Source organism: Castor canadensis, chromosome 12, assembly GCF_047511655.1.
Source record: "Castor canadensis chromosome 12, mCasCan1.hap1v2, whole genome shotgun sequence".
NCBI classification, from domain to species: domain Eukaryota; kingdom Metazoa; phylum Chordata; class Mammalia; order Rodentia; family Castoridae; genus Castor; species Castor canadensis.
Window position 1 is genome coordinate 14,710,060 of NC_133397.1, and position 15,028 is coordinate 14,725,087.

A 15,028-nucleotide genomic window follows, 5' to 3' on the forward strand; every position below is an offset into this window, starting at 1 on the left:
CCTGTGGAGGCTGCTCTCTGCTTTTCCTGCAGACTCAGAGATAAATATGGAACTGTGAGAGGAGAGTTTCCCTGTGAGGAGTCAGGGCTACACTGCATCTAATGCATAAACAAGAAGGGGTGGAGAGGAGGCTCCTCAGCCCCAGTCCAGTCCCCATCTTCAGCCTCCCACCCTGCCCCCACCAGGCAGACCCACCTGAGCCACCTGGGTTAGCTATGGGCTGGGCTGGGCTTTGGTTCTAACACCTCCACACTGTCTCCCAGCCAGGTACCACTTACCTGCTTCCCCTCTGGGTAGTCTCCCTGACTCTTTAAGCTGCCTGGCTCCCAGCTTCAAATCCCAATGCCCCAAGATTGTGCAGAAATGTTAGACAAACAGAACCCGGGCCTCTCCCAAACCTGTATTTTCATGAGGCTTCAGGAGATTTGCCTGCACACAAAGGTTTGAGAAGCCCAGTTCTGGCTCATGAAGGAGAGAGCAAGCCCTAGTGTCGGGTTCACACTGTACCCACTGTGGCCTTGTCTGGTATAGCAGTAGGTTTGTGATCTATCCTCTAACCACAAGCAGAATGACCTCTGCTGTGTCCTGAGATCTATGTAGCACTTTTCCAGATGTGGCCGGATGTAACCTCCCCCCACCAACACACACACACACACACACACACACACACACACACACTGCCCTGGGGTGGTGCTGAGCTGTTAAGTTAAAAGCCCTTGGCCCTGGCGACAGCCTTTTGGCAACCTAGGAGCATTTGGCCTGTCTGAGCTTTGCAAGACCTGCTGAGCTCCTGGCTCAGCCTCCTGGCTGCCTTTGTCTCACTAGAATGAATAGAGAGTCCACCGCAGAAGAAGTGAAATCTTGATTGTTGATGAGTGTGTTCCTCTATTAATTAGATGCAGAGGTATGGCATGTCTAGCTCAGGGCCAAATTGCCTAAGTTCAAATTCATCCATGAAGGGGGTATGAGACCATGGGCAAATTCTATAATATCCTAGTATCTCTGTTTACTCATCCATGTAATGGGGACAGCTGTGGTACATACCTCACAGGGTTGACAGAGAATTTCATGATAGTTAGAAATATGCTTCTATAGTACCTGACATACAGTGTTAGAAAGCTCAGTTAAATTAAAGCCTAGTCAAATAAAATGTTGAAAAATGTGCAGTTTTAGAATCACGGGAGCTGGTAGAAGCTCTGGGACTCACAGAGAGCCAAGTCCCTCTTCTGCAGGAGAGGAAACAGACCCAGATTGCTAAGGTCCTTGCTTAATGCCCCACAGCCAATAAGAGGCCCAGTGGGAACCAGGACTCTGCCTCTTGTCTGCTTGGCCTGTTCCTCGTCACCATACCCTACAGGACGTTAGAAATCCCAGGATCTGGTGTTGGAGTTCAGCCATGGGAAGAGCCTACCTGTGATACTCCAGGAAAACCCTCCAGAAACTGCTCCCTGTCCTGAGATTTAATCTCTAAATTGGTCCTTCTTGACCACTAGGTCAAGAATCAGATGACAGTTTTCCAGAGCTACTTCAAGAAGAGGGAAAACCATGGAACTGAGTTTGGGAAGAGCAAGCTGCATAGGAAAGCTCACTCCCAGGGTGGGTCTTAAAGGTCACTCAGTTCTCTCTTAGACGATTTCAGTGAGGTAGCTGATGGTAAGGCCACCAAGACCTTGGCGTGGCCACTCTTGGATGGCCTTATGTTCCTGCCTTTTCTGTTCACGAATTCTGACGATTGCATCTCTTGGCCCCACGCAAATAGCCCTCATCTCTCACACAGGCTCTAGATTCTAGGATGCTGAGAGCAAGACAACTCTTACTCCTCTGGGTCTAGTAAGATCTGCAACTAGAAAGCTGGGAGTTTCTACAGGGACCTGCTGAGAGGGGTTGGCCTTTCTGTTCTGCTAAGACACTTGTGTGGGGTGAAGAGCTATGTTTCCCTTGATGCTCTACAGGGGAGAGGGAGATCTTCAACCCCCAGAATTTCTCATGTTGCAGAATTCCTTGCCTCAACCAGATTATGGGTTTCTAGCAGACTGGGACTCTGGCTGATCTGGGTATGTATGACCTTGAAAGTACTGAAAGGAAGGGACAGGTGTATCAGGAGGCAGAGACATTCATTCTCTGCATCCTCCAGAGGAAACCCAATGCCCCAGTACTGGCTGGCTGTGCGTGACCTTGACTGGCCTTGTTGCTAACTAACTGCATGAACCTCTTCATCTCTCTCCCTCACCACATGAAGACTCTAGACCCCAGTTTCTGCTTTTCTGCATTCTTCTCAGCACTGAGCCAGATCCAGGTACATAGTTGGCACACATGACATAATGATTACTGACTCACTACTCGCTATACTTTCTCCATAAAAGAATGAAGTATCATCTCCTCTGTATGCATTTTTAAATGTTCTTCATTTTTCAGGTTCTTAGCACATATACAGAATAGAGTCTTGTTCAGACACAAAATAATAATAGCAATAATAATGATAATAATAGCATCTTTCATTCACTGAGTACCTACTATGAGTTAAGCACTGTAACAGGAGTCGTCATGCCCACCATCTTCTTCCTCACAGCATTATTATTTGGTCCACTCAGAGAAGGGAAGTCCCTGTCTCTATTACCTAGTTCTCTAGTGGAAGAACTGGTACCATTTCCAGGCATTCTGACTCCATTCTAATATTCTCTGCATTCAGCCCCAGAGAGCCCCGCCCAGCAGCCAGTTCTCCCCCATCCCACCCTATCATTCATAGGAAGAAGCTAAAGCTTTGAAAAATATTAAAAATCCTCTGACTAAGGTCCTACATCTAGTAAACTGCAGAACTAATATTCAATCCCAGACCCATCAGACCCCCCAAAGTTCAGACCCTCTACCATGGCATCCTACACTCACTTCCCTACGTGATGGTGTTTTTGTGTTTCTTGGTTTGTACTAAGACCTTGACCTATACCTCTGGTGGCAGAGATGGGTCTATGAGAGCCTATAGAATTTGGATAGGGCAGTAATAGAGAACAGTATGACTTGGGGGGAGGATATTAGACTTCATCTTCTTAGACAATAGGCCTGGATATGGTCATTTCTCACAAACATGTTCAACATTTGCAGCTACAATTTACCTACCTCTGGCCACTCTTGTGTCAACAGCTCTGTGGTAACAGCTCTGTCTTCCAGCATTCTGGCCCAGGGCATTCCAGTTAGCATTCTAACTGAGAGGTAGCCATGATGCTGTGAAATGAGTTTGGTAAAGGGCGAAATGAGAATCAATCTTGAATAGACCACTTTATTCTGGAGGGTTCAGAGAGATAAAACAAATAAGTAATTTCAGAATCTATTTTGCAATTTGCTCTTCTACCCACTTGAGTTGAGCAATGGAAGGTAGCATTAGGTGAGTAGTCTTATCCCAGTTTTCTCCATGGCAACCACGCTTCCACCAGCACCTTCAAACATCCTTACCTCTTGCCTAGTTTCAAAAATCAGTTCACTTTTAAAGCAATGGAACAATCCTCTTTCTAATCTGGCAGATTGGCTCTAAATGTAAACTCATGACAATTTCCAGAGTGATTTACTATTGATCTATTTTAATAACAAATGGGACCGAGTAATTCTCATGAAGAGGAATACTGGTGGCATCCCCTGACCCAAATCAAGATGCCATGGACCCAATTTTTCCTGAATATTATACTTTGGACAGAATTAAAGAGAGTTAATTTGATTTTAAAGTTCCTGTAACCAATGAGTATCCTTAAGGGTCTGTGACACTTCCAGTGGAGACAGAAATAGAAATAGATAGATAGATAGAGATAGATAGATAGATAGATAGAGATAGAGATGGACATGGAGATGGAGATGGAGATGGACATGGACATGGAGATGGACATGGAGATGGAGATGATAGAAACAGAGACTTAAGTTTAGGTACAGGTATAATATAGATATGATATATACATAGACTTAGACATAGGTGTAGGAATAGAGATAGGAGGTAGATAGATAGATAGTCACTTTCAAGGTTGATCCTGTGATTGTGATTAGGGCATTAAACACAGGGGGCACTAATACTTTGGTCAATGACAAACCCCAAAGCGTGAAAGTACCATTCATTTGATGGTTTCATTATTTGCTTTGCTCTTCTTTTTCCCTCTTTTTCTTTTTTCAGATTTCATTTTCAGAATTAGAAAGACTAAATAAAACATTATGACTAAAGGAAAATTTAAAGCCTGTCTGATTTATCTTTCATTTTGCATCTAGGGAAATGGAAGTCCTGAGCAGTAAGATGGCTTGACCTAGTCACACTCAGACACCCTGTCACTCAATCCAGCATCTTTACCTCTGCAACAAGTTGCTCCTTATCCATCCTAGCACAATACGGACTTGCCAAGCACCTAAAGTGTACCAGCCCTTAATCTGAGAGGAGTGAAGATATAATAAAGCATAAAGCATAAAACCTAACATTGAGATGATTTTAGCTTTTTCCATGGTGAGAATTCTGAAGTGTGAGATAACTGGAAATTTGTGAGAAGTGTGATTTTCTACTGCCTCTGTCTTGTCTTCTATTTAAAGAAAAAAAGAAAACGAACCTCTCTGGAGTTTATGGCCTTCTTGGAGTTGTAGATGAAGGCAGAGAGACTCAGTCTAGGTCAAAAATGAAAACTGTTTATCCTTCCCCAAGAGGCAAAAGGCCTTTCTGTAGAAATTTAGTTCAAGACTGATTTTCTTCTCAGAGGAAGAGGTCATTATCCATGAACTAATAGTGTTGCCTTGTAATAAAGACTGCAGCGCTGGATAGCAGTGGTTATAGAAAATGCATATTGGTACTCAAAGGACAGACAAGTGAAGGGGCAGTTCTGAGAACTGTTCCAGGATCTGGGTGGCCCATCGGGGTGGTATAAGATGAGCACGTCCTTAACCTCTGCCCTTAGGCCCCCCACCCCATGTCTGAGCTATAGTCGGAGCTACATCTACATTTGGTTTGTTGCATCAGCTCGAAGGCAGGGAATAGGTCTTCTGCTTCTGCTTCTTTTTTTTTGTAGCTTCTTCTCACCCTCCCTCCTACCCATGCAGAGCTCAGCATAGAGCCTGGTTCCAACAGGCTTTCTGTGAGTATCTGTTGAATGAACACTTTGACAGAAAACTGTTTTTGGACTCATCATTTCTAGTTAAGGGGAACTGTCTCTCTCCTCTTCCCATCCACGTGACCGAGTGCCTGTGCTGCTCGGGGGATGATTCGCCTCCTCATGAACCATCAGCTAAAGTAGTATTGAGAACGAGTCTTAAGGGAAAAAGATGAGCCTTCTTTTAGCATAGCTCACTTAAGGAGACTTCAGAATGCATTTCAACCCATTTTATTGGCCATTGGAAGGATTTGCCACTGACTCCACTGGCCTGAAAAAACCCTGCTGTGCTGAGTTATTCATTCATTCAATAGACATTTATTGAGCACCTAAAATATGGCTGGCCCTGGGATTACTGTGTTGACAAAAGCAGGTCATGCCTTGCCCCCATTTAGCATAGTCAGCAATCCTGTGAGCACTTCCTTGGAATGGTGATGTATCCATGGGGGGACCTGGGATTGTGTGTGTAATGAGAGGGACTGACAAAGGCTCAGAGAAACTTTTCCTGAGAAAATGAAGACTGAGCCAAGCTCTGAAGAATGGACAGGGATTAAGGGAGCTGAGGACCTTTTGAAAAGGAGGTTTTCAGACAAAGGCACTGGTGTAGCAAAGGTCTCACAGAGTGACTGTTGCCAGAGAACACAGAGAGTGAAAGAAGCCCTAGGAATAACCTAGAAGCTGGATGTAGAGGTAGAAACCAGACAAGAGGGTCTCAGCAGCCTGGGAGTAAACTTGTTCCCCCTGGAGTTATAAGAAGGATGGAGCAGAGAACCTGAGAGTAGATGTAGAGGGAATTAGAAGACAATGAACATGTTATGTCAGTGGAGCCAATGAGGTTGTCAGGCAGTAGGGTCAGTGCTAGGCATCATGGCCTGAAGAGGTAGAAGTTCAAACCAAGTACCAAGCTAACAACAAGAGCACTGCATCAGCCTGCAGCCCAGCACATGTGCACTGAGACCCCACCACTCAACCACCCACTTGCCCTGCTGATGGGTCTCTGGAGGCCAGTCACCTGCAGTGTGAGGCCTCTGCTCCCAAGGCAGGCATTAGAGTCAACATATCTGAATGTCTCCTCATTTTTGAAGGCTTCCACAAGAGGTGAACAAGCACAACAGGCCGCAAGCAAAGAGCAGGCTGATAGAGTGGGAGAGTCCTGGACTCCTTCAGAGAGCCATGGAGATGCAGCATGGACAAGGAGATCAGTGAAGAGAAACAGTCAGGGCTTTCACAGAGACAGTGCTGGGTTTTATCCCACCTCATGCCTTAGGGGTGTGGATTGGTGCATTACTTAACCTAGAATAAGAAGACCTAGCTGAGATAGAACATGCAAAGGACCTGCTTAGGGCCTGGCTCTCTAACAGTCAGTCTGTTAACAGTGGTGATAACTACTAGTTAAGGCCTGGAAAGGGTGGACTGAGTCTAGGGCATTCACTGGGACTGGAAAATTTGCTGCTCTCAGCAGGGGAAGGGAGATGGATTCAGAACTAGAGCACTGTATCTCAGGAGTGCAATAAAGCATATCTCACTGTCGGGGAAGCCACTGTGTCTGTGCTCACAGGCATCTAGACCTTAAAGAACGAGAGAACAGAATTGACTGAGGGACAGGACACAGGCATCTCCACAATTCAGGAGCAGCACAGCCCAGGGATTCTTTTCTGGTCTGTGTATTGTGTGCTCTATTTCAAGCTGGCTAACGTGTAGAAACCCATTCTGAGGTCTGAGGGCTGCCCAAACTCAGTGGGGAGTTGGGCAGTGGGCAGAGCCCTGGAGAGATATCATCCTCTACTGTGGGTTTGCTTCCACTCCCTCCTGGCACAGCACATTAGCTGTCACTGTGGGCTGGGCCAGATCATTGCCAAGGACTGACTTGTGCAGACCCCCTCAGGTGAGCTGGGTGACTTCCAAGGAAACTGCATCTCCCATCATGAAGACAGCACCAGTGATCTTGGGAGAGGGAGAAATTCTTGTGGGACTTACTGTCATGTTTTCCTGAATTTAGTACAGCTGCAGGAAGGATGAGATATTCAGGTCAAAAGAAGGTGCCAAGGAGGGCTGGGCAGGGGGTGGAGAAGATGGAAGCCCAGTGTTCTCAAGTCATTTCTTGTTAAGACATTAGCCAGCCTTTCTATATGCACACAGGGTGACCAGGAAGAAGAGGGACTAACTACAGGACCTAAGCTCAGCTCAGCATAGCTGGTACTCACCACCTCTTAGAGCAAACAAACCTTTTAATACTCATCACTGCACAGACGACTGCCAAGAAAGAAGTTAAGTGACAGACCCACGTCTGTGGGAATCGCTTCTGCCACAGGAATAGGGGATTTTCATATGTATTTATGCGGGGGTTTAGGATTAATATCTATTTTCACTACTATAATTAATGCTGTCTTTTTTTCTACTTTTATTACCTACACCTAATGCAGTGGTGACTCATAATAGTTGCTCAATAAATGTTCAAGAATGAATGAGTTTTTAAAAATACCCGTCAGTAAGCATTTCAGTAACTTTCCTGCAGTACATAGAAGCTGCCAGAAGATGGTGATAAATGCAGCAGAGAATTTCAAGCTTTAGAGATGATGGAAACAAATTATATAATGCTTCAACGAATATGGATTTAAGCTTATTTCCTCAGATAACACTTGATTAAGAGAACTCTTCAGATGTGGCAGAAATGGCCACACAGGTCTACAGTCAATCCTGCCTTTGCCTCAGAGAACAAGAACTTTTTTTTTTTTGGTAGTACCAGTGTTTGAACTCAGGGCTTAGCACTCATGCCATGAGGTCTCACTTTTTGCTCAGATCAGCCTGGACCACGATTCTCCTATTTTCTGCTTTCCATCTTAGTTTGGGATGACAGGTGCACATCACAGCACCCAGCTATTGGGGACTTGAGAACTCTTGGCCTAGGACTGACCTTGAACCATGATCCTCCTGATCTCAGCCTCCCACACAGCTCTGATTACAGGCATGAGCCACAGGCCCCAATTAGACAACCTTGGAATCTTGGACAAATGTCTTGATCTTTCCAGCTTCTGATTCTCATCTACAAAATGGAATTTGTATTGTCAGGGTTTAATACAAGGATTAAATGAGATAACATGCATATATTTGTAAAGATATATATAATTTTTCAACTTCAACATTCTTTTTTATCTATTATGCTGAAATATTTGTAGCTATACAAAAATTACTTCCGAGTCAATATTTAATATGAGGTGAAGCAAAATACATTGAATTTTAAAAAACAAATTGCTTTTGAGCAACAATGTGTGAAAAATGTTTTTACTTCTCAGCACTATTGTCCTCCTAGAGAAATGAGTTCAAGACCCTGATCTCTTCTGGAGAGATTGGATGGAGTATTGCTTCATCTTTCCATGATGATCCACCAAGAACCGTACTATTTCATTAAAAGAAGGAGAATTTCTTCTATTAAAAAATCTCAAAACACTCAGAACACAAAGGCATGAGTTTTCAAAGGAAACGACCCCTCCAGATATCTGAGGGCTGTTGAGTGCATTCTTAGTTCTTCCGAAGTAAATGTGTGGGCTGTAACAGTCAGTAAATAGACCTTCTCCAAGGCACATGTAACTTTTATAGTTCAAAATTTGTGATCAATTTTTCTCTCAAGGAGTTTCAGGCCTGAATTAATTTTTAATATACTGACCTAAGGTGTTTGGCTATTTTTAGATAAAGCTGTCAAATAGCCCTTAACTTAAAAGTATGCCAGGAGAGGTAGGAAAGGGAAGCAGTGCTCTGCCAGAAACCTACAGGAATGAAGAAAAATGCCCAATGGTCTCTCTTCACCGCATATGGAAAGGCTGGTGGAAAAACTGCCCTTAAGGGACTAAGGGATCTTGGCTCTGTACCAAGACCAGATTCAGGTGCCAGCTCTACCCAGATCCTTGAACATGAGGCAGAAAAGCACATCAGCAGATAGTAATCACCTAGAAAGGGACAAAAACCACCCTTGCAGAAGGCACAAGAAGAGCAAACTTGCTTCATTAGAGTGTTTCAAGTTCAAAATTGCTAAGTTATAAACTCTGCACTTGACATCCTGTCCTCAGGTTCAAGACCCAGATAAGGCTGGGGGATGGGGTGGAAATGGTGCTAAATGGGTCGAAGGGAAGAAAATATTTTCCTCCAGAGCCCCTTCTTGTGCCCCACCCTCTCACCCCCATTCATTTTCCGAGCCTTAGGAATGTTTTGCCCATCCCCCCATGTCCGACCCCACCCTATCCCTGCTCTAGCTTTTATCAGATAACAAACCATTGCAAATTTCAAACTGAGTTCTCCCCTGAACTGTGGGTACCCAGAACTGTGCAGTCCCAGAGGACAGGGACTTTAAGGGGTTGTCTCTGCATTTCCAAAGCCAAAGCCAGGGCTGGCATGAAAAAGGCCTCAGTGAATTTTGATGAGTAATGAAAAATGGAGGACAGCGGACATGGACTGTGTTCAGGGAATGAGGAAACAGGAAGAAGTTTTGGTTCACAGCCGTGTAAAGACAGGTTGTTTGATGAAAAAGAAGAGGTTCACCAATGTTCATTTTCTGAGGCAATGAAATTTGCTTTACATTGCTAAATCTTGGGCAATTTGCTGTCCAGCAGTGACAGGATCTGGAGGAGGCCTTCATGTCTGGGCAGCTGTGAGAGTCCAGCCGAAGCTGGCCTCTCCTGCCCCAGGAGCACTGGGCTCCTTTCTGCTGGAGCCTTGCACGAGAAGGCAAATTCATTCCTAGGGGACACTTCTACCGTGCGCTTCTGGGCGTGGGAGTGGGTAGCAAGGCTGAGCAGCTCGTAGAGCATAGGAAGAAAGATGCACCAATGGCCCCAAAGGGAGGAAGTCCAGGCACAAAGAGTCATCTGAACGGAAGTGGACGAGGGGTCCCTTCAGCTGCAAATCTGAGGAAAGAACAGGAAGGAGCAACCTCAGCCTTCCACAGTAGACTTGGGCCTGCCGGGTTCATGTATCCAGAACCAAAGGAGTATCTTCTCAGGTCCAAACAGCATGCAATTTTGTTTGTTTGCTTTTTTGTGGCTTTGAGGTTTGTTAGTGACCAGGACTACGTGCTGTTTGTGACAGATTTAAGCTCCTGTCCAAGGGGCACTGAGGCCACTGCAGACTGGACTGACTCTCTGAGGCCTTCTGTCCCCGTGGGTCTCCATATCCTCCTTCTGCTGCCATTCTCTGTGCCCACGCACCCTTGGTCACTGCTGGTTCTGGGAAGAAACCCTCTTTTTGTCTCTTGAAAATAAGCCCAGTCCTGTTCTATTTTTAATGAGTTTCAAATGTCTGTCTGCAAAAGAAAAGTCCCTGTAAAAAGAAGTCAGAAACCCGGGCATCTCGCTCAGGGCGGAGAGGAGTGTGGGCAGGGCAGGGAGCAGGATCAGGTCCCAGCAATCCCTCTCCAGCCCGCTGGGGGATGAAGTTGGATTTTCATAACTAGATGATGTCTTTGGGATCAAATGCCTGCCTTAGTCCTGTCCCTGAGGGAGAGTGACCAGAGGCTCCACAAATAAAAGCATCAGCTCTTGCTTATTCACTGATTCCATCTGCCTGAAACCACATGTCATCAGCCTCACCCACAGACAACTGTCAATGCTTCTGGGTGAGGACGCCTGGAGAGAAGGCCTCCCCTTCTGGACTTGCCCTTAAGCCTGGAGCCAAAGCACTTGCAGACAGGGGAGGTGGGTGCAGCCTCTGGCAGCCCACAGGAGCTGGGCTGCATGCTCTAGTAGGGCACGCTGGCCAGTGTCCTTCCTTCCACCGAGGCTGGACCCTCGGTGCCGTGCATCAATCCCCTCCCTCCACCTGACCTGACCTGACTTGCATGTTCTCCTTTGCAGTTCTTTCCTTATGGAGATGCCTCTAAGTTTGCCCAGCACGCCTTCCGAACCTTCGACAAGAACGGGGATGGCACCATTGACTTCCGAGAGTTCATCTGCGCCCTGTCCATCACCTCCAGGGGCAGCTTTGAGCAGAAGCTGAACTGGGCCTTCAACATGTATGACCTGGATGGGGACGGCAAGATCACCCGGGTGGAGATGCTGGAGATCATTGAGGTGGGACTTGAGGCGGGGGACCCCAGGGCAAACAGGCAGCAGAAGGCCCCAAAAGTAGCCATGCTGGGCACATGCCTAACATTTGCCTCCTGTTGTCCATCAAAGCACAGCTCAAGGGGAAGTCACAGAGCCAAGCGCTAGGCCTTTCTGGTCAATTGAGTCAGCATTTTAACCAGTAACTCAGTCACTACAAGGCCTTTGATAAACATGAGACTAACTAGGTGCAAAAGGTGCCATCAGGGTCAGATTCTCAGGCCCTCCACCCTGCAGGACATGTTGTCCCCTTCCTCATACCAGCTTTTCCTGGTCATTAGATGAGCTAGTGGTTCAGTGGGGGGGCTTCCAGTTTCCCCTCATTCTATAACACACAAGGATTTTTTTCAGTTGTGTTTGCAAGAACTTAGAATTCCTCTCCCCACTGCTCAGGCCTGAGCCTTCTCACCACTCTATGCCTGTTGCTTTTTCTGTATGTCACCCTTCTTGGATTTCCTATAATGCTGGCTCCCCTTTCCTTTTTAATCTCTACCTAGGATGCCCTCCGGTCCCCCTTACATCACACCTTCCAGGCAGGCCTTTCCAAATGTGTCCACTCCATCCCAACAACAATCTAATCCCTGACCAAGAAGGCTTGTCACGTCATATGTCACTGTTCCAGATTACCTTATGATAGTATATGTCATAGAACTTAGGCCCTGTGAGGATCAGGACACTGCTTGTTCACTGTTACATCCCCAGAGCCTAAAAACAGGCATGGAACTGGCAGACACTCACGGTTGATGATGTCTCTGTGACTTTTTAGATGGAATGCCTTAACATGTTGGCCCACTCCAGTGCCAGCCAATATGGCCTCAGTAGGGAAATGTAATACTTGCCTTAGACAAGAGTCAGGTATTCCATCCTGGAGCTAGGGTGGATCCCCATGTGAAAACTGGGGTTGATGGCAAAGAAAGCAGCCAAAACCCCCCTTTACCAACCTCCCCCTCACCCCTGACCCGGTGTCCACCAAGTTCCCCTCACTCCCTTCTTCTGTTCAGAGCATGAAGTCCTTCCTCCAGATGGTCCCTCACCACCACTGTCTTATTCTGCCAGCCTGCAACTTTTACTCACACATCCTCTCAGCATCTGAAGGTGCTTATTTTCCTCTTTTGGTTCCTTCCCAGTCTATCCTCAGTACCCACTCCTCTTCCAACATGCCTAGAAAACTACCCTCTTAGTTCTCTATATTCATTTCATTCAAATTTATCTTTCCAAACAGGTTATGAGAACGTCTACACCATAATAATTCTAAAACATATGACTTCATTTTCTCATCTTCCTCACTCTTTTATCTTTTCTTCATCTTCCACATTATACTGAGCTCTCTCCAAGGTCACTATGACCTTCTACAACTAGATGTTTCCAAATTTATTCTCCTCTTTGACTTCTTGCCAATCTTATACTCCTTCAAATTCTTTTCTTGAATCCTTGTCAATGTTCTTCAACCAAAGACCACCAAGAATATATCTGCAGTTGTAAAAGTTGAGTTTATCACTCCTTGCAGAGGGAGAATGGGAGGGGGTGAGAATTCAGTAAGAGGGTGTTGGGACTTAGGATGGGAGCTTTGGTGGGTTGATTTGGGCAGATCCAGAGAAGCAGGGATTCACTATGGACTGCGTACAGTCAGAGAGTGGGGCTGCTTTTAGGATTGGGTACCTCAACAATCTCCTCTGAAGAGGGTATACTATAGTGCAAGACTGAAGTTATGATTAGTAAAGAAGAGACTGTCATTCATATTTAGCAGGGAACAGCAGTGCATGCTATTTTGTGGCTTGAACAATGTTTCCTCTGTGTTCAGACGATTTCAGAATGATTTTGTTTTTGCCTTGTTCCATATCATGGTCACAGATGTTCCTGAAATTGGTCATATTTGACTGAAGAACATGAAGACCTGGCTATGTGGACTAGACCAGCCCACTGCAGTGCCACAGGGCAGTGACTCGTACCAGGCCACTCCTGGATGACAGTGGGCTTATGTTTCTCCATCTCAGGGTCCTCCTAGTTCTTCCACATCTCTCTCCTTCTCTTCTAGCTCTTCTTCCATCTCTTAAATTTGGGTATTCTCATTGGAGGCTTTACAGACTGATTTCTCACCTAGTTATAGGTTACTTTTTCTGCTTCTTGGTATGGCTAATCCTTTTTATTTGTTCTTGAATATTGTGAATGCCACCTGAAAAATCTCTGTGTTGTCTATATTTTTAGAAATGCTGAGATTTGTTAACATATGTATTAGTGTGATCTCATCAAGGTTTGTCTTCAAACTTTGTTAGGACAGGCCAGACTAGGCTTGCTTGAGAATTAGTTTCCCTATTAACCACTGTGACCATTCTAGGGTCTCTACTGATGATCTCATGTACTCATTGAGGTCTTTCTCTTCTGGCTGGTGGGAACCAATGTGGTGGGACTTATTTAGGCATTTACATGAGTGAAGACATGTCAGAGCACTCAGTGAAAGGGAAAGCAGAAAAGAGATTTCCAGAGGACTGAGCCCTGGGCTCCATTATTCTTTCAGGTTTGGGCTCTTATCACCTGTACCATTGCATATATTTCTGTCTCCAGGTGTCTCTCGTGTTCATGGTCATCAGACCAATGCTCTTAAAGCAATGTTCACATTATGGCATACCTGTCCTTTGGCAGCTTCTCATCCATTCCACCCAAAACTCTTTCAGAGCAATACTGTAGGCCCTGTGCACTGACATGATCTCTGCAGCCGATCTCACTGAGATCTGTGTTTGCATTACTCCTTGACTCCAGCCTGACTGGCCATCCCTGGCTCCTTACCCTTGCAAACTTAATTGGGTCTTTTCGTTCCTAATACTCTTGCTACTTGGAATGACCTTCATGGTTCTGTGTCCATCCAAATCCTCTCACCCCTCAAAGTATAGGTTATGTCACCTCATTCAAGATGCCCTCTTGGTCTACTTCACACCAGAGTTCTCACCCCAGTGTAGTCTCCTATAGCCTGTAGTTGACCACTTTCTAAGGGCCAGCTTCCCTGTAAGGAATCAGAGAGCCAGATATGAATGATCAAAGTGTCTGATCTCAAGGAGCCCACTGACCCAAGAGTGAGGGTCTGGAGAAGGGGGCTATGACAACAGAGTGAAGCAAGTGCTCATAATGAAGGGGATCAATGGAGGAAAGAAGAGTGAAGGGACAGTGTGTCTGACTTAAAGAGCTGAGTACAGGACAAATGGGTCCACAAGGTCCAATGAATGAGAAATGCTTAAGAATTATTTCTTCTTAGGAAAACACGTGCAATAACATATCCTGTCTGCAGAAAATTTCATGCTAAACATTTTGATACATTCTGGGAGTACCCAATGCAGTGTATGTCCTAGAGGCATCCTGTAGATTCATCTGAGGTATATTAGGATTTAGATCTCAGTCTGGCACACCCTCCATCCATTTGTATTGAGGTTGAGTGTATGAGTCTGCATCAGGAATGTCCTTTCTTGCTCATCACACTCACGGTCTAAATCGGAGGCCTGTATCTTGACAATGGTTAATAAGACTCTGATCCTGCCATTTCAGACTTGCCCACTGAGGTCAAGGATGGATTTCTTGTGCTTACATTTCTTATTACTCTGATTTATTAATAGTGCACTTGTCTTGCTGACATTCTTTGAGCCCCTTGCTTCATGTAAGGCCTTTTGACTTCACCTTTTAAAGGACAGAGTAAGTATGGCAGTTCACATATAGATGGCTCATGTGTCTCTTTTTAAATCCCAAGCATAAATCAGTCTCTGCTTTTCCCTCGAGAGCACTCACGTTACTGATCTACTCTGGACCCTATCAACCAATTGTCCACAAACGAAACTTCAGTAGTTC

General features: G+C 45.5%; 1 protein-coding gene across 2 annotated transcripts in view; it reads left to right on the forward strand.

The window, feature by feature from the left end:
* Positions 1-15,028, forward strand: part of Vsnl1 (visinin like 1) — a 110,281-nt gene that overhangs the window by 92,710 nt on the left and 2,543 nt on the right. For both annotated transcript variants that reach the window (XM_074049212.1, XM_020172593.2), the window contains exon 3: positions 10,949-11,164. In XM_074049212.1, the coding sequence (XP_073905313.1) occupies positions 10,949-11,164 (216 nt within the window). The remainder of the gene's footprint in view (positions 1-10,948; positions 11,165-15,028) is intronic.